We start from the raw sequence: 19522 nt of genomic DNA on the forward strand, positions 1-19522 counted from the left end.
AAGATCAAATGGTATATTGAAAAACATACAATAAAGTTCCAAATGTTGATACTCTGTCTGTAGAAGTGCCTTCTATATGTTTTCTCTCAAACCAACAGAGGACATCTTCCTTTCAAGCCACAAATTGCAACTGCATGCACAATAACAAAGAGGGGTCCCACTCCCTAAAGAATGTGTCTCAATTGCTGACAGAGCTGTCAGAACAAGCAATGATGAAAAAACACAACTGTATGTTAATTTTGTCCCAGAATGCTTTGTGAACATTCAAATTCTTGTTCTTGATTTTAAAGTTGAGAGTTTATTTTCTCATGGCCGACAGGATGGATGGCATGGACAGGTGGTGGAGAGGAAGGAGGGCTGAGGGGATAGACAATGTCCTTCCCTGTCAGAACCAAGGATAACTCCGGTTGCACGGAATGACTGGGGGATGTGTTGTCAGAAAGGATTTTCTTGGGGAATTTGAAAGTTGAAATGAATAATTGTGTATGTGTGCCCTGTGTACCCATGTGGGGAAAATAAGCTTCATTTTTCTACAAAAGGATAGTTGTGATGCACTGCCCTTTCCTCAGATTTCATTGACTTTTTATGAGAATTAAGTTGAATATGTCATTTGGTAGTGGATGCCTGGTATACTTTTGCTTGCACCGATCATTGTGTTAGGGGAATCTGTACAAGTTTCCATGTACAGTGTGTGCTACAAAAGACAACAGATGATTATTTCTTTCAAACGTCATGTGACCTGTTCCATACATAGCACATTAGGCCCACGCCATCAATTACAACTAGTGAAGACTTGAAGAGAAAGCCTATACCAGTTTGGTTTGTCAACCCTGCAGTCTAGAGCTAAGCCTACTACTATAATACCTGTACACAGTTGTTTAAAGCCTAGGAAACCATTCAAAGCAAATTGATGGATAATGTATTAAAGTTATTGTGTTCATAAATAATACGTGAACCAAAGAGAAACGGAACTCCTCATCTCAACGCCCATGGATAAAAAGGGAAGTTGCTTTGCCTTTTCACATGAGGCCCTTACTGAGATGCCACAGTCTAAACATATATCAAAGCCTTCCCCTCACAGAACTAACACAAATCTACAGATGAAGACTAATTCGACATTTTATCACATTTCAAGTGAATGATCTGCTGGCCAAAAAAAGTTAGTGAAACCATCCTTCACACGAGCAAATTATCATGTAGCGCGCGCACACGCACTCGCACTCGCACACACACACAGGTTGTGCAGTTGTGTCAATTCCAGACCTGTGTTTACTCCTGACGGGGCAGTTTTGTGTCGAGTCAGCATGTACACGGAAACGCCGGAGGCGAGGGCCTGCGGGGCCGTTTAGGATTTAGCGTAATGACACATTAATAAGGAGGAAGGAGGCCAGAGTCACTTTTTCAGGACATTTTATTAACTCACCCGCTTTGCAAACGCCAGTCAAACTGACACGCGTCGAGGGCCATAGCTCTTCACTGCTACCGGCGAGAGAACCAAGAGGAGATCCAGCCTCATGCATATCCATGAGAGAGGAAGGAAGCATCGGGCCCGGTCACTCTTTAGACGAGCCTCCCATCTCCTTGTAATTTTTCGCTATGACTCAGCCATCAATCACAACTGCGACCACATGAATATGGGATTGGAAGTGAACATTCTAATTTTCCTACTGCTTTGTATGCAAAGCCATTAAGGAGAGGTGCTGAATTTCAGAGACTGTACATTTGATTGGGGGAAATGTTGATGCTATCGTTTGAAATATGTCAAATGCAACAAAGACAATATTTTATGTTCAGTACAATGCTGGCATAACAATAATTGTCCTATCAAATTTCACCTCACGAAAGGAATCTTGACATAGCTACCGGTTGAACAACGTGATGCTATGTCATATTGGGTCATTACCACCATCACATAGCTGACCATGATCCTGCCACAAAGTATTGGAACAGTGGAACCACTTGGAAAATGCTAAATGTTCAAAGGACAATTCAACCACATTTTGACATATTGGTTTCCTTACCGTATAAGACGTCTACGGAAAGGTAAGACCGAAATCTATTCTCTTGCCCCTAACTGCAGCAGTCTCCATACCCACTCAGTTGAGAAAGTCAATAATCTGATAAAACACCGTAATGAAAGATCTGTAAGTAAAAATCAACGTCAATATTGTAACCAATCAGCACCCCAGGGTTAGACCCATCCATTGTTATAAAGGCCAAAATTCATATGAAAATGAATGATTACTTACCCGCCGTTCGTCGTGGAGTAAATTGATTGACGTTCACTCAGTTGCTTTCCCACATATACAGAGTACATTAAACCAGCAGTGACACATCCTCCTTTATTGTGTTCATGAAATAGCTGAATGTATTGGGATTTCTTCGAAACAGAGCTCAAACAACACTATCTTCACAACCAAGGCCTTGCTTCGCCTTTTGGAGTAACAGCAATGTAAACCCAACAAAAAAAAACACAGAACCTTTGCGATAACTACGTGGTAAATCTTAATCAGTCATTTATTTGTTGGCAAACAAGTTTCACTGTTACAACAAATATTAGTTATGAGGTCATTCAACTTGGAAACCCATACAAAAATGAATAAATAAAAAGCCATAATCATACTCATAATAAAAACTACTCTGTGCTGCTGAATTCTTTACCTCCATTTATCACTGTACTTTGTCATTTGAACAAATAAATAAATATATTTCCAGTTGTTTTTCCTCACTCGAAAACTTTTGCAGTGCCCAGTTACTTATTGATGTTCAATTTGTTCACTTTCTCTCCGAGAAGCACCTGTCTCTTAACTGATGAGGAAAGAAAATAGCTCTCTCTCTCTGCAGGCCAACTCTTGGCTAACTTTTCTGACACTTGTGATTTCGTCCCCTTCTATGGTGGGTGAACCAGAATTCTCTTTCTATCCACACAGTGAAGAAATAACCAAACTGTAAAATAAAATGGTTTGGAAAACATTTGTGGTTACACCGCTATGTACGCTAATAAGTGTTTTGTGATTTTTTTTTTGTCGGTGTTATTTAGTTTTGTTGCTTTGTTTATTGTTTCTTGGAAAAAAATAGGCAAAATAATGCTCAAGACCAGCACAACAAAAAGGAAATGCTCCGAACCAACTACATTTACAGAGACAAAGGTTTGAGTGGAACAAAAATTATACTATTATGTGCAATGCTAGTATCTGTACATTTACATAGAAATACCTCAGAATTCTCTGTTATTAGTTTTTTCCCTCCATCTTCTTCAACGGTTATTATTGTTACGGCAAAAGGAAGAAAAAAAACAAGAAAAACAAAAATATGCTGTAAAGCACACGTGATTTAAATTCCTTCATTGTTCAAAATCTGTTAATGTCGAACTTGCAGGAACACGTCAGCACAAAATGTACTGCAAAATCACCATAGAGGAAGAACCCCCCTTAAAAAGCCAGTATGGATACAGAAGTATAATAAAATAGTCTTATTCTTGATTTGTTCCGATTTTTAACTCTACACATCAACTAGAGGCAGAATGTATTTTGGGTCCGTTTGTAGTTCCTTTGGACTGTCAAAATACATTTCAGAGCTCGAGATCCAGCTGTCCCGTGTGTTCATCTCCCCTCCCACTGAGAGAAAACACATCAATCCATACAAGGTTCGGCATCTCGCAAAAAAAGTGAAATGCACATCAATAGATTTCTCCAACATCGAACCGAGTCAAGTCGTATTATCCACAAAACATAACAGTTTCAATATTCTGTTTGCTGTCAGTATTGAGACAGGCATCAGTTTCGCTTTTCAAATTCGGGACACGGAGTAAAAAAAAAACAGGGGAACGTGTAGGGCGAAGGGGAGGCAGAAAAAAGCGGGAACCACGGCAATAAGGAATTGGGGCAAATGGGTCAGGGGGGTTGGGTCTGTGGGCCTATAGGCTGGTGACCAGGTGCGAGGGCTCCTGGGGGGCCTCTTCGGGGGGCAGATCCTCCTTGTTGGGGGGCACAATGAACCCGTCACTGCTGCCCCTCCCCAGCTGGTAGTAGGAGTGCAGCTGGTGCAGGTGGTTACGTGAGCCCAGGTTGGGCATGCTCTTGTAGTAGACATCGTCCTGGCTGGCCTCGGGGCTCCTGCCCCCTGCCGGTAGTCCCTCTCCTGCATCTTTATCAGCAAGGGGGGCAGTGGAGGTGCCGTTAGCTGTGGTATCTGGTAGGCCTGCCAGCACGGGCATGCTGGTGTAGAGGGAGTCCCTGTGGTGGTGCGGGTGGTGGGGTTGGGAGCTGGGCAAAGTGGGCTCCACGTCTTGGGTGTTCTCGTTGGTGAGCAGGGGGAAGAAGCTCTCACTGTTTTCCTGCGGGATCCGCCGGCGGGACGAGGACGAGGTGGTGGTGGCCGAGGAGAAGGCTGGGTGGTGGAGGTGGGGGAGCGGAGGCTGATGCGGCAGGCCCTGGTTGTGGAGGTGGTTGTGGTGGAGGTTGTCAACGGGCGGCAGCAACGGTGGTCTCTGGGGCAGAAGAGGGGCGTTGGACTCCTCCCGAATCAACTCCAGGCCCAGACCCTCATCGTGGAGGTGCGGAGGGAAGGAAGACTGATCATCCAAACCCAGCGCCACATTCATCCCCATCCCCCCCATCCCCCCCATCCCTACACCCATCCCCATACCCCCCAGACTAACATCCTTGCCTCCGTTGCTCACGTTGTTCACCAGCTTGTTCATGAGGTTGCGGTTTTGCTCGTGGTTGTTCAGGTAGGAAGGGATGTAATTGGAGGTCAGCTCTTTCAGGATCTTCTTCTCCAGCGTGGTCTCCTTGTGGTTGTAGCCCCGGTCGATGATCTGGACACAGTCACTGATGTACTCGGCACTGGCGATGCTGTAGCTGTTGCCGTGGTTACCATTCAGTGGTAGAGTATCCATGACACTTGTATCCCGGGCATTGTTCAGGATTCCCTCTGGGGAACAAAGAGGAAAAGAGGAGAGAAGCTCATATGAGAGGGACGGAAGTAGCGGTCGCTCATTAGAATGGCTAAATGTCAGCCGCTTGGACGTGGTCATGCACACATTCGGCTTTCTTTCCGTGTGTTGTGGAACCTTCAGGGTGGCTCACCGATTGTGATATGTTGGCCTATAGGTCAACAATCTTTCACTTGATTTTTGTGTTGTGTACATATGGTATGTTCACAAACTGCAAGATTGTCTCAATGATTCAACGTAGTCAGTCAATACTAGATACACTTACCTTTACTCAAGCAACACACAAGTACTCAAGCAACACACAAGTACTCAAGTACTAGTAATGCAATCTACATTTCTATCGCGATCCTCTCTGTTTGGCTTGTGTTGTGATGTTGTTGGGAATAACTTTGTCCAAACATGAGAACATTTATACGTGTGACAATTGACAACATGTAAGCTTTAGGCACATACACTCAACAACAACAAACCACAGCCATGCATTTCCTTTTAAGAGTGAGATATATTACCTACAGCTCTGTTTATACATTTCGACCCCAGTTCTATTATCCCCGACTTAAAAGGTACATTCAGCAATACGCCATATTCATAAACTGGGGGCTATTTCCTGCCTACAGCCATCGACAAAAACAAAATTGAATATAGGGATGAGCCAAAAGTAGCAGTCATGGCAGATTTGAATTGTGTGTGTTTTTTTTATGCCTGTTAGCATGGTGATGTCATACTGCTGAGTCTACCTTTAAGAAAGCGTAATCTTTAAATGGATTTGTCCATAGACTAATGTAGAAAGAAAGTTAATGGTAAACTTAATGACTCCGCAATGATACATATAGGCCATAGAGGACATGGTGATAAGGGGTCAGCTTTACAGTTATACATTAGGAAAATACTTTCTGTTCTCTCATGCAGAGAAAGTATGGATGTTTTATATTAAAATGTCCACGGTGTCTTATAGGGATGCGTCAATGCAAATGTAGGAAATGTCAGCATTCAGCCTCACACAAGGTCATCAGGATATTTAAAAGGTGTTTGAAAGAGGAATGTCTAAAGTTAAAGCCTCTCCACCTCTTTTTTTTTGTTGTTGCAAAAACTGTATGTAGGTTTGACCTTTGTTTTCTGCAAAGTGCGGCTGAACTTGTTCTAATGTAAAACAGTAACATATGCCGGTGGTGACCAAGTTCCAAGATTGGCATCGGATTTTGATTGGCCAACATTTGAGATGAATTCAATCTCTTAGGACCAGGAGCATGCTGGCTACTTTGGACAATTGAATCTTATATTATGGATTACAATGTCAGCTATACAGGATGACAATATCTTATCAGAGGAGGCTGGTGGGAGGTATAGGAGGAAAGGCTCATTGTAATGACTGGAATAAATGGAACGGTATTAAAAACATCAAACATATGGAAACCACATTTGACTTTGTTCCATTAATTCCATTCCAGCCATTACAATGAGCCTGTCCTCTCATGGCTACTCCCACCAGCCCCCTCTGGATCTTATTATATAAAATGGATGCTCCTTGGGGCTGATCGATTTGCAGAAGACATCAAGTTCTTTCAAGGCATCTCCTTTGTGAATATATTTGATGGACATTCTCCAGAAGTGGGTGATTATTTCAGAGGAGCGTCTGACATTTGGAATAGTTCAGTTCTACTTCCAAATAAGATGACTGTTTTCTCATTCCCCCTTTGTCAGCATAGAGTGAAAAGAAAGTAAAGCTAAGGTCAATTACATTTGGTAAGCAATGTTTAGTTTGACTCCCATACTTGTCTCTCTGTAGGGGTCTTATTGACAGCATGAGGAAAAGGAAAGACAAAGAAAAAACCACAAGTAAGCATAACAGTAACAGGTAGAAGAGACGTTCACACAGGCTTGATGATGCGTTTCCAGAAATGACCTCCCGTTTGTGATGTCACCATGCGTATTTGATAACACTGTCTTAGAAACTATAACCAGAGTATATTCAAGGGGGGAAGATGCGTTTACATATATGACGTACACTATTCATATTGTTATTACATTACATGCTAGTAATCTCCATTGCCAACAAACACTTGTGCACATGCCCCTATCACTCTCCCATCGGTTTTTGGTAAGCGGTGGCTAAAGTTAGCTGACATTTGAAGTGGCTTTTTAGAGAAAACCAAATCATGGATTTCAGTAAGTCATGATAGTACTATTTGGACGGGTTCATCATTGATACAGTAATTGGCTCTGCTGGTGTTACTCCATAAAACTCCTATTTGACAGTTTAGTCTTGAAAGACGAACAACCATTTCAGAAGTATTGATCTGACTAAATACATTTCAGTCACATTTTCAGACACAATTTGCCTGACATGTACTTTTAATATATTGGACAGCTTTGGTAGAAAATTCTCTCGTTTTGTGCATTATTTTTAATGAACTGCAAAACAACAGTATTGTAGTGCATTGATGTTGTTTTTTGCTGGTTGGGAAAACATACTGCTTTACAGATTTTGAGGTTCATAATTACCAATGGGATACTGGCCCTTTACATAATTACCAATGGGATACTGGTCCTTTACATAATTACCAATGGGATACTGTCCCTTTACATAATTAGGAAGGTTCAGGCGGCTTAGTGTCATAAAAATTGCCAACATCATGTTGTCTTATTGGAAAGGAGCCCGGAAGTAGAAAAGTTTTGTTTATGCTACTTCATTAGGAGCTCACCTTCTGTGTTTTTTTTTAAATATTAGAATCATTGATTGGGAGCACTAACAGAACAAGGATGTTCCTTCAACAATCTACCAGCAACACTTTGAAGTTGCAGTGCACACAGCAAGCTTCATGGACAACCACAGCAAGCTTCACGGACAACCACAGCAAGCTTCACGGACAACAGTGCAGCAAAACATCAAACGACTGGTGGTGTTTTCAGCTCCCAATTGGCGTGCTGACGTCCCTTCCCAATAGTTTGGGTTTGCTGCACCATTTCCCCACACTGAATTATGCATGCCAGGCAAGTGAGGCACATGAATGAGTTTGGAGTGTGACAAAGTGATTAGTGACGGAATGGCATGCCCCAATGGGAAGCCACCATAAACCCCCTCCCGCCAAAAGCCTCCAGCAGGTCTTTTGGGGACAAACGCAGATTTGTGTAGCAAAAAAAGTCATGTCTAGCGGCATTCCAGCGACATTCATGAAGGAATGAAAAGAAGGCTGGCACACCTTGCATGTTGTACATGCCCACTGACGGGTTGTTATAGACGGCCGATTCCCCGAGCAATGTGTTATAGGGATTGTTAGTGCCATGGGGACGGAGGAGAGCGTTAGTTATAAGATGGTTAGCCATTGCCCCTGGAGCAGCCAGATAGAGACAGAGGGAGAGAGAGAGGGAAGTAAGAGGGAGAGAAAAAGAGAGAGAACATATGTATCAGTCAGGCAGACGCAGCCGAGGCAATGACAGCAATACACATTCACATGATCATTAAGGGCGAGTTGTTAAACAGTCGGGCTACAGTCGTAGCAAAGCTTGAAACAGACATGATCATGGTTTATCACGACGGCAGCAGTGAGGTGGGTCAATGATGACTCTGCTTATTCAATGGGATAAACGTCCATTTAGCATTGTTGGAATTGGTGTGCTCACATTCAAGAGGTAGAATTGTAGGGGGGGGGGGGGGGCCCAAATTGACCATGTCATTTTACAAATGCTTTTGAGCTGAATGTCATTTCCCCCCCTCCCAATTCCACCCCATGTACAAGGTACAGATGCTCGCTGACAGTGTGCAACAGTACATACATAGACATTGTTTTGAAGCATAGACATACACAAAACGAAGACATAACACTTCAATAACATACCTGGACATAACATGGTCAAATTACCACTCTACAGTATAGAACATGTTCACTCCATTTGATTTGAAGAAGGATGTTATGAAAGCTTTTGGCAGGTAACATTTCCGGGTTACTGTATTACGTTGTGTAAATGGTCTACATCTCCCATATCATTTGTCCAGTAAAATATTGCCTTCACTTCTTGGCATTCATCTTTCCCATAGACAATCCCCTGGCAGAAATACCCTCAAATAAAACATCCTCATGGATGGTAAGTGCCATTACAGTGCTGATTGTTGTCCCTTCGCAGTCCCTTTTCCCTGTACCACGTCTTTCTACTTGACTTCGTTTGAGCAAAAGTGGAGGTTTGTGAAAATAGAGGCTCTGATTCTACTTGTCTAATCGTCACTCCGGACTATGCGGCAGTGACTGATGCCTTTGCCTGTGGGACTCATCTGTTCCCAGATCAGTTCTAAATAAACGTTTAACTTTGAGCAATGTGACTAAATGTATCTAGACTAGAAGATAACACAAATTCTATGAATGAGGAGGTAGTTTGGATGTGGGTTGAATGCCGCACAGCAGTTAGTGAAGAAAAAACAGACTGACTTTTTGGGGAAATTGAAACATTTTGCGAAATCTTGAAATATTGTGAGTTACGGTATCCAGTTGAACATATCTGCAATAAGCTCCTGTTTATATGTTATGTTCAAATTGCCGAAACATCTAAGAGTATGTTTTCTCTCTTCAGATTCAGAGCACATAATATGATATTATTGAGATCCTAACATGCGCTCTATGACATACCCCATTCAAGTGTGCAGTGTGTACCAATGACTGCATAAATATCTCCCCCCCAAAAAAAATTCAGCAGAGGCGGAAATGCATGCCAATTAGTTCTGCCGACGAGGGACACTGTTCTCTCGCAGTGCTCTGAATCTGTCAGAGCCAGGAAAAAAAAAAAGAGAGAGAGAGAGAGAGAGAGAGAGAGAGAGAGAGAGAGAGAGAGAGAGAGAGAGAGAGAGAGAGAGAGAGAGAGAGAGAGAGAAACGAAGGAGACAAACTGGTTCTCTAATGACCGATAACTCTGGTCTTGTACATACAGTGCCAGGGAATGTCTGTGTGTCTCAATTCTACGCCTGAACCAATTCTGAAAGGAGAGGTAGAGGACTCAAGGAAATGGCAAGAGTTGGAAGATGTATGACTAATTATGATAGCTAACTTTGAAGATTGTGTACAGCTCCGTTACGCATACTGTACTAAGGGCATAACGCACTGACCTAATGATAACATGTTGGGAATGAGCTAACAGTTACAGTATGTGTAATTTGGCCAGCAAGGGCATAATGGGAATGGTACAGAGGGGAATCTTCTGTTATGTGTGACTACAGGCGATATTCTGTAGCTGTGCTATCGTCTTAGAACATGTATTATTGACTAGAATTTGAACCTAAATCAGTTTCCTGTTGGGTTGTCTACTCCTCTGACCACACAGCAAAGCATGAACAAAATGGCCGACATTATAATTGCCCAAAGGACGACAACAAAAAAGATTTAAGTCCAATCAGTTATCCAGTTGAATAACTTCACCAAGTGAGTTTTAAGAGGCATATCATTTTATGAATATTTCATTGCAGGAGTATCTTCAACTCCAACAATCACGTCGATGCATCGGAACAGAATCACAATATCACAATTTACTCAACTAAACTCCTATTTTAGACTTCATTTGCATACATTGTTTGATGTGGCTATTAATATGGATGTATGTATACATTAGGTTATAATTTCCATTTGATATGATCACTATGTACTCATTTCTTGTTGCTGTTGCTTCTCTTATTCTGAAGCCTTCCAAAAATACCAGCCTAATTTTAAATTATAAACAGCTCCTCCCCACCCTCTGTTGGTTCCCCCACTTATTGGGTCTGTGTTTGATATATTGGACCATTTCCAAATCATGAATGCGGGGATAAATTAAACAAGTCGAGGCTATCAAGATGATTGCATGCTTCCCTCTCAAGAGGAGAGAAGTATGGAGTCAGCAACAGTTATGCAGAGACTGAGGCAAGGAACTGAATATTGAGTTGAAGAAGGACTAGCAGGGAGAGACGTATTCTCTTCCACACATACTGTAATTCCATAATAACATTGCAGAGAAGAGCAAGGAGAAGGTTTGTGATGTTTATGACGCTTCAGAACATGATGTGCTATCCTGCGCCAGACTGAAAATGCATCTGTGCAGACTTAGTGTTTATTCTCACGCTTTACACATCAGACCTGACGCATTTCAACGCCTTGAGCTGAAAACGTGTTAATTAATTTACTCCCTCTTCCTGGTCTTAGTGATATATCTATGGCAGTGTCTTCTAGGCCTGCCCACTCCACTGAGCTCCACTCCTTTCTCTCTCTCGCTCCCCCAGCTAAGAGCCAACATCTTGGGATGACGCTCGTCGCTGAGTGCCTAATTATTGAGATCTCGACACTTCCTCTCACCGTCGAACATCAATCCATCATCTAAACTGCGTATTAGTGTCCGGGTTGAGAGGGAGAGGGCGAGCGGATTGAGAGAGTGAGGTAGTGGCAGGGACTCAACCCCTCCGTCAAGGGACCCAATGTCTGGAGAGGAGTCGTCCCTGAGAAATGTCAGGGGGGTGGCATCATCATCTAGTGCAGATATGGTCTAGGAGGATTATATAATGCCTCTGACACTCAGACCTCAGAGTCTGCACTAGACGTGTGTATTTATTTGGACCGCTATCCAACGTGCTACTGTGTATTTATTTGGACAGCTATCCAATGCGCTACTGTGTATTTATTTGGACCGCTATCCAACGCGCTACTGTGTATTTATTTGGACAGCTATCCAATGCGCTACTGTGTATTTATTTGGACAGCTATCCAACGTGCTACTGTGTATTTATTTGGACCGCTATCCAACGCGCTACTGTGTATTTATTTGGACCGCTATCCAACGCGCTACTGTGTATTTATTTGGACCGCTATCCAACGCGCTACTGTGTATTTATTTGGACCGCTATCCAATGCGCTACTGTGTATTTATTTGGACCGCTATCCAACGCGCTACTGTGTATTTATTTGGACCGCTATCCAACGCGCTACTGTGTATTTATTTGGACCGCTATACAACGCGCTACTGTGTATTTATTTGGACCGCTATCCAACGCGCTACTGTGTATTTATTTGGACCGCTATCCAATGCGCTACAGTGTATTTATTCGGACCGCTATCCAATGCGCTACTGTGTATTTATTTGGACCGCTATCCAATACGCTACTGTGTATTTATTTGGACCGCTATCCAACGCGCTACTGTGTATTTATTTGGACCGCTATCGAACGCGCTACTGTGTATTTATTTGGACCGCTATCCAACGCGCTACTGTGTATTTATTTGGACCGCTATCCAATGCGCTACTGTGTATTTATTTGGACCGCTATCCAACGCGCTACTGTGTATTTATTTGGACCGCTATCCAACGCGCTACTGTGTATTTATTTGGACCGCTATCCAACGCGCTACTGTGTATTTATTTGGACCGCTATCCAATGCGCTACTGTGTATTTATTTGGACCGCTATCCAACGCGCTACTGTGTATTTATTTGGACCGCTATCCAACTCGCTACTGTGTATTTATTTGGACCGCTATCCAACGCGCTACTGTGTATTTATTTGGACTGCTATCCAACGCGCTACTGTGTATTTATTTGGACCGCTATCCAATGCGCTACAGTGTATTTATTCGGACCGCTATCCAATGCGCTACTGTGTATTTATTTGGACCGCTATCCAATACGCTACTGTGTATTTATTTGGACCGCTATCCAACGCGCTACTGTGTATTTATTTGGACCGCTATCCAACGCGCTACTGTGTATTTATTTGGACCGCTATCCAACGCGCTACTGTGTATTTATTTGGACCGCTATCCAATGCGCTACTGTGTATTTATTTGGACCGCTATCCAACGCGCTACTGTGTATTTATTTGGACCGCTATCCAACTCGCTACTGTGTATTTATTTGGACCGCTATCCAACGCGCTACTGTGTATTTATTTGGACTGCTATCCAACGCGCTACTGTGTATTTATTTGGACCGCTATCCAATGCGCTACAGTGTATTTATTCGGACCGCTATCCAATGCGCTACTGTGTATTTATTTGGACCGCTATCCAATACGCTACTGTGTATTTATTTGGACCGCTATCCAACGCGCTACTGTGTATTTATTTGGACCGCTATCGAACGCGCTACTGTGTATTTATTTGGAACGCTATCCAACGCGCTACTGTGTATTTATTTGGACCGCTATCCAACGCGCTACTGTGTATTTATTTGGACCGCTATCCAACGTGCTACTGTGTATTTATTTGGACTGCTATCCAACGCCCTACTGTGTATTTATTTGGACCGCTATCCAACGCGCTACAGTGAATTTATTTGGACCGCTATCCAACGTGCTACTGTGTATTTATTTGGACCCCTTATCCAATGCGCTACTGTGTATTTCCATGATTGTTTTGGGAGATAATTGTCATCATATCACGAAATTGGGAGATAATTGTCATCATATAATGAAATTGGGAGATGAGCATTTGTGGATGGTTCAACTTATTTTTAAAGAACAAAGCAATTACCATTACTTTCTTGGTTTTGCACTTTGTTGGTTGACAGCTGTCACGAAGACGGGTATAGCATTTACAAATAGTCCTGCCTCAAATAAATATTTTGCTGTTGTCCAACTGCTTTTTGGTTAGGCAAATGTATTCATGCTTTGTGCAATTCATATTGGCATTTACTTTGGTTCTTGGTTCCATCAGGTGCAAAATCCACCCTTTTGAAAAAAATGAAAAGTTTCTTAATTTGATAAATTAGCACATACACTAACTGCATTATCACATTGAAAAGCTTCATTATTTTACAAAAGTCAAGGTCATTTGGGATGAGTTGCTATTTGAATAAAGTAAGGGATGAATACTTTTTTATTAACAGCAGGACAACTTTCTAAACGAGCAGGTGAGGGGGAGAGGAATGACTCATCTTAAAACACGAAACTAAAACATGTTCATCCAACTCTTCCCCTATTCTAGTTCTGCCACAAGTCACAAAGTGGACCATCTCTTGTCAAGTGTGAGAACAACCCATAGACTAATATGCTGACTTGAAGGATCGCATATTTCATAGTCAGGACACTGAATGAGCATAACGCAGGAATCTCCAACTCCAGTCCTAGCGAGCTACTGTGTTTGTGATTTTGGTCCAGCCCAGCACTAACACACCTGCTTCAAACAATCACGGTCCAGACAGACGACCATTATTCGGCAATCATTCCAAACAGGTGTCTTTGTGCGGAAGTGGAACAAAAGCACCCATGAGCTCTTCAGGACCCAACACAAAATCCTTCCGCTTTTGTCACAAAGGCTATTTTTTCCCCTTCTTCCTCCACATCACACAACGTTGAAAACCTAAAGGAGAGGCTAGTGGGTTGCGGCGCGTTCAAGCATGTGCGGAGCAAATTGACTGAATATTACCTCTGTTCAACGATGCCGAGCTGTTGATGTCGCCGGTTATGAAAGACGACTCTGACTGTTTCCTGACTGTGTCGTTCCACATCCGACGGATCCGACTCTGCAGAGGGGGAACATTACAACTAACACATCAGTGGGGTTTTGTAACGGTAATGGAATCAGTGCTTAAAGGTGGCTTCCAGTTAGGATGTATACAGTCTGTCTTGGGTGTGTGCAGCAACATTCACCATAAAAACACACCTCAACTCTGTGCTGATACATTCATTCAGACCTCTTGTTGCTGAAGACGTACACAGTACATTACTGTATTCTTTGTTACTGTGTTTTTCTGTAAGGCTTTGTGAAGGTTTGACTTCCACATCTCACAATAGTGTTATCGCACTTGAGGCGTTGCAACTGTTATTGCTACCTCTCGTCGCTGTTATTGCTACCTCTTGTTGCTGTTATTGCTAAGTTTCACTGGTGTTATTGCTACCTCGCATAACTCCACACTGCTGTAAAAGTCAAGGCCATGTTCAAGTGAAAAAGTGCTTGTGGGAGCAGACTTACCTTCAAATAGTATTTACAGTATTCAGATACTTTAATCGTTTGATCGAGCCTGCCTGCAGTAAAAGCATGGGCAGGGTTTGCACTTTTGGGACTATTCCATTGGTTCCATTGAGAGGTACAGGCTCAATCAAGCACAGCTTAAGTCTTTGAGAGAAAAACATGATAATTCTATTTCAACCCAGCGCTGTGTGGGAGTTGGGTTGATCAGTGTTCATATTTCAAAGGTCTCTTTCTCTGTCCAAGTCTCACTTCCAACTTTCATTTAGAGAGAGAACCCTACCTCCCTAACCACCCAGAGCCCACCGGTTTACGATGTACTTTGCTAATTACACGTTCATTTAAAAGCCTCCGAGTTGCCGATAAATTACAGGGTGTTTACGACCGCTTCCGTTCACATGCGGTTGATGGCGAAAACTCGGCGTAGCGGTTAGCCGTTGTGTCAATGTGCTGCTATATGTAATTAAAGGGTTAATTATGTACGCTGAGACCAGCTTCCGTCGTGACAGGCTGATAGACTATTTGCATGATTCATAAATGTATTGTTAACAACCTATTAATTAACATTGACCAAGTAAATACACTAAATGGGCTACAATGAACTTTCCGGGTCAACATCAGCAGATAGAATGAAGTAAAAATCTATATCAGATATGCTCGTAGTCAACCAAGTACATTGCCATTTGAGGTGAGGTGAGAGGAGAGGCGCTACCTACCTGTGAACCGGTGGAATATCTCCCTGGTGGGCGGGATGCTGAGCTCTTCCCAGAGCCAATGGAACTCTCCACACTCTTGCCACTGCAACAGTGGGTACGCAGACACTTTCCGTACTCTTTACGCACCTGTGAACCACACACACACACACACACACATTCCCATTCAGATGCAGAAAACCAAACAACTTTTTGGTGATACTGTGAGAAAATGAATACTGTAGTTAATAACTACATTACACTCTAGCTTGCTACATGGTAATAAGCCATGTCATGTATAATTCTGAGCTAACCACTTTGCATTTCATGTGTGGTTTGAGAAGCTGACTAAAGCTCATACAGCACGCTAATACAGAGGCATATTTATCAAGCTACTCAGAGTCAGAGTGCTGAATTAGGATCAGTTTTGCCTTTAGATCACAAAGAATAAGATTACATGGACAGGACGGGACCTGATCCTAGATCAGCACTCCTTCTCTGAGCCGCTTTGTGAATACAGTCCCTGAACCACAAGGTTAGAGTAAAACACACACCTTCTTCTGGAGGACACAGTGGAAGATGAAGATGAACATGCCCTGCAGGGAGTTGAAGATGGTGAAGAGGTAGGCCATGATGACCGTGCTCTCGTTGACGTACATCAGGCCGAAGGCCCATGTCAGGCCCAGCAGACAGAGCAGCGCTATGGCCCCAATCACCCACGATCTGAAAGCAGAAAGAGACAACGTCAACATTCTGGACGTTCTCAGAACTGCTAGAGAAGTAACAACTCAACTTGAATACTTGCGAAAAGATCTTTGATTTTTGTAGTCTGTAATTTCCTAAAGAAATGTATGTGAATTATCACAAACTATCACCAGTGATGATTGTGGACTAGGGCCTGCATTCTGTCTGACAGATCCCTGTGCATACATAGAGTGGGGCAAAAAAGTATTTAGTCAGCCACCAATTGTGCAAGTTCTCTCACTTAAAAAGATGAGAGACAAAATGAGAAAAAAGACAGGTGTCTTTTATACTGATAACAAGTTCAAACAGGTGCCATTAATACAGGTAACGAGTGGAGGACAGCGGAGCCTCTTAAAGATGCCACAGGTCTGTGAGAGCCAGAAATCTTGCTTGTTTGTAGGTGACCAAATACTTATTTTCCACCATAATTTGCAAATAAATTCATAAAAAATTCTGGATTTTTTTTTCTCATTTTGTCTGTCATAGTTGAAGTGTACCCATGATGAAAATTACAGGCCTCTCTCATCTTTTTAAGTGGGAGAACTTGCACAATTGGTGGCTGACTAAATACTTTTTTGTCCCACTGTATTCAGTAGCTGATGGTAAAACTCTAACTATGTAAATATTTAATTGTCCCAGGAAGCTACAGGTGGAAACGCACAAACAAGGTCTTAGTTTGGTTTCGAGACCAGATACAGGAGAGGTGACTTCAAAGTCAACCAAGCCTCTGAGGTGGTCTGAAGTGGTGACTGTTCTCAGACTTCCCACTTAGCATTCTGTCGGCAGTGCACAACTCGGAAGGAGCATCGCTCACTGAAGCAAAACAAAAAAAACGGCATTTAAAAACGTTTAGCTATCTTGGTCTGTGAACATACAGATGAACCAAAAAGAGAAGAGAAACGCAGGTAAAAATAAATGTCCACCAGACAGACAAAAGTCCAAATCTAGATGAAGGGAAGGAGGGAGGAGAGAAACGAAGCGGAAAATCGACAGGAGGAGTGGAATTAAATTGAATCGTGTGTTCGCCTGCTCCTTGGGGACACCTATCATTTTTCTCTCGCTCGCCTTCTTTCAAGAGTTGCACACATTATTCATCAATTACATGACAGACCATCAGATAGTGTACTCTTTAAAATTTGAAAATGGGAGAGAGAGACTATTACTGGACCAGGAACAGTGGAAAACTCAAGGTAACTCCCCAATATTAAAATAGTACTTGGTGTATAATTAATACATAGACAATAGGCGATACAGTTTGTATGACCTCGGGGCTAGCAGGTATGGCATAATCACTGGAAGACAAATGAATATGAACACATGTAAACACAGTATTTTGAATGTGCTGCCCGAGGGTTGTCCCAAAAGCCTCGACAAATAACGAAGCTCTGAATAATTATGCTAGTATAAACCGAAATACCAGTGCACTTCAAATCAATGAAATTATGAAAACAATTACTTTTTTTCAAAGCTTAAATTGCACAGTGCATGACTACTTCTCCCGTGAGAAACTGGGAGACTTGTTTCAGCGTTCTGAGATGACTTCACCAGAAGCGTACCCATTTGAGCTAATATTGAACAAATGTGAGGTGTGGGTGAATATTCCTTCCCTACGACTTGACGGAGAGCTTCACTAAACATTTACTAAAGGCATGTGGTGGTATAAACATGACTCATTACTTTGTTATGATGAAATGTATGGATAATGAAGATAGTGTGTCATGAATGGATGACCTGTCCATTTTACTCTTACTTGATCTCAGGTTCGTAATCCTCATAGCTGACAGGAAAGAAATGAAAAGCAAAATGAAATCAATAACCAAACAAAACTCCAAAGCAAATATTCCATTAATATGATTCTGAATGACACAATATAGTAATAGGAGAGGGGGACAGACACACAGACATAAAGACAAACATGAAATAATAGTCCCCAAAAAATGTCTCATCAAATAAAGTACTATATTGATTACATCCAATAGTCTTGAAGCCAGAATCCTCTTACTCTCACTCACTCACTCGAATTTTGCGAGTCAGTTACAGGTGCTAAACGTAATTATCGTATTCACAAGCGTCTCCACTCCTCAATAAAAACGGGAGGGCCTAGCATTTCGCCTCAATCGTCTGTAATAAATGGGCCAGGTGCGATAGCAAAAATAAATGATTTATGGAATTATTGGGGCCAACCATGAAACATAATATTCACAGATCTATCTTAATGACCTGTTGGGAGAGGCACTTCATCAAGCTGATTGCCCCCTCAGGTAGATCCAACGAGGGTGGAAAAAAATATAAGAGGGAAATATTGACCTGGAACTAGGGCAATATTGCAGAGGGATGGGCGACAAACAGTGTGTGGGGGTGGGGGGGGTGTTAGGTAGAGATGCCTAAGGACATAATAGAAGTATCAGGGAGGTCAGGATATGAAGAGGTTATTTTTCATATCTTCCTTGGTTTGTATCTGGTCGCCTTTGCTTTTCACTAAGAATTGAGGATGATAGTTATTTTGCCGTAAGGGCTATCTTGGAAAAATCTGGTTCAAGGTAGCAGATATCCTCAGCAACCATCATTTCCTCCTGTTCTCACTCACTCACTCCGGAAATGTTCAAAATACTGTATGAACTGTATATGAAGAATTTGGACAGGTTTACGTGTCATTTCAAAATGCCTGTCAAAAATGCACAATATACTCCAGAAAAATATAAACATGCAACAATTTCAAAGATTTTACTGAGTTTACAGGTCATATGAAGAAATCAGTAAATTGAAATAAATACATTAGACCCTAATCTATGGATTTTACACGTATGGGAATATAGATATGCGTCTGTTGGACACAGATGCCTTAAAAAAAAAAATAGTATTTTTGGGCATTCAAATTTGCTATCGATAATATTTGAGAGAAATAAGCTTTTGTGCATATGGAACATTTCTGGGATCTTTTATTTCAGCTCATGAAACATGGGACCAACACTTTACATTATTATATATATATATATATATATATATATATATATATATATATTTTTGTTCAGTGTATATTCCTGCATCAGAATTATATATATATTTTTTACTAAGTTGAGAAACTCTCCTAATTAACCCCCTACCACTTTCAGTCCTACAGACCTGGGCCCATTTCCCAAAGCTGAAGTGGCTCCCGTAGAGCCGGTGAATACCCTCGCAATGATGCCACTCCAGCGTCACACTGAATGGTTCCACCAC

At 42.1% G+C, this 19522-nt stretch overlaps 1 protein-coding gene across 8 annotated transcripts in view; it reads right to left on the bottom strand.

Moving 5' to 3' along the window:
- Nucleotides 1-2492: 2492 nt before the first annotated feature.
- LOC110531730 (adhesion G protein-coupled receptor L3) overlaps nt 2493-19522 on the bottom strand; it is a 336356-nt gene continuing 319326 nt past the window's right edge. For 2 of the 8 annotated variants that reach the window (XM_090183775.1, XM_021615077.3), the window contains 6 exons: nt 16114-16282; nt 15584-15709; nt 14325-14421; nt 8158-8286; nt 6730-6747; nt 2493-4935 (listed from right to left, as the gene is read on the bottom strand). In XM_090183775.1, the coding sequence (XP_090039901.1) occupies nt 3917-4935; nt 6730-6747; nt 8158-8286; nt 14325-14421; nt 15584-15709; nt 16114-16282 (1558 nt within the window). In that variant the 3' untranslated portion in view covers nt 2493-3916. Of the gene's footprint in view, nt 4936-6695; nt 6748-8157; nt 8287-14324; nt 14422-15583; nt 15710-16113; nt 16283-19522 lie in introns of all 8 variants that reach the window. The other 6 variants (XM_021615086.3, XM_021615085.3, XM_090183778.1 and 3 more) reach the window with 5 other exon arrangements.

Source organism: Oncorhynchus mykiss, chromosome 9, assembly GCF_057628025.1.
Source record: "Oncorhynchus mykiss isolate SJ-2025 chromosome 9, ASM5762802v1, whole genome shotgun sequence".
Lineage (NCBI taxonomy): Eukaryota > Metazoa > Chordata > Actinopteri > Salmoniformes > Salmonidae > Oncorhynchus > Oncorhynchus mykiss.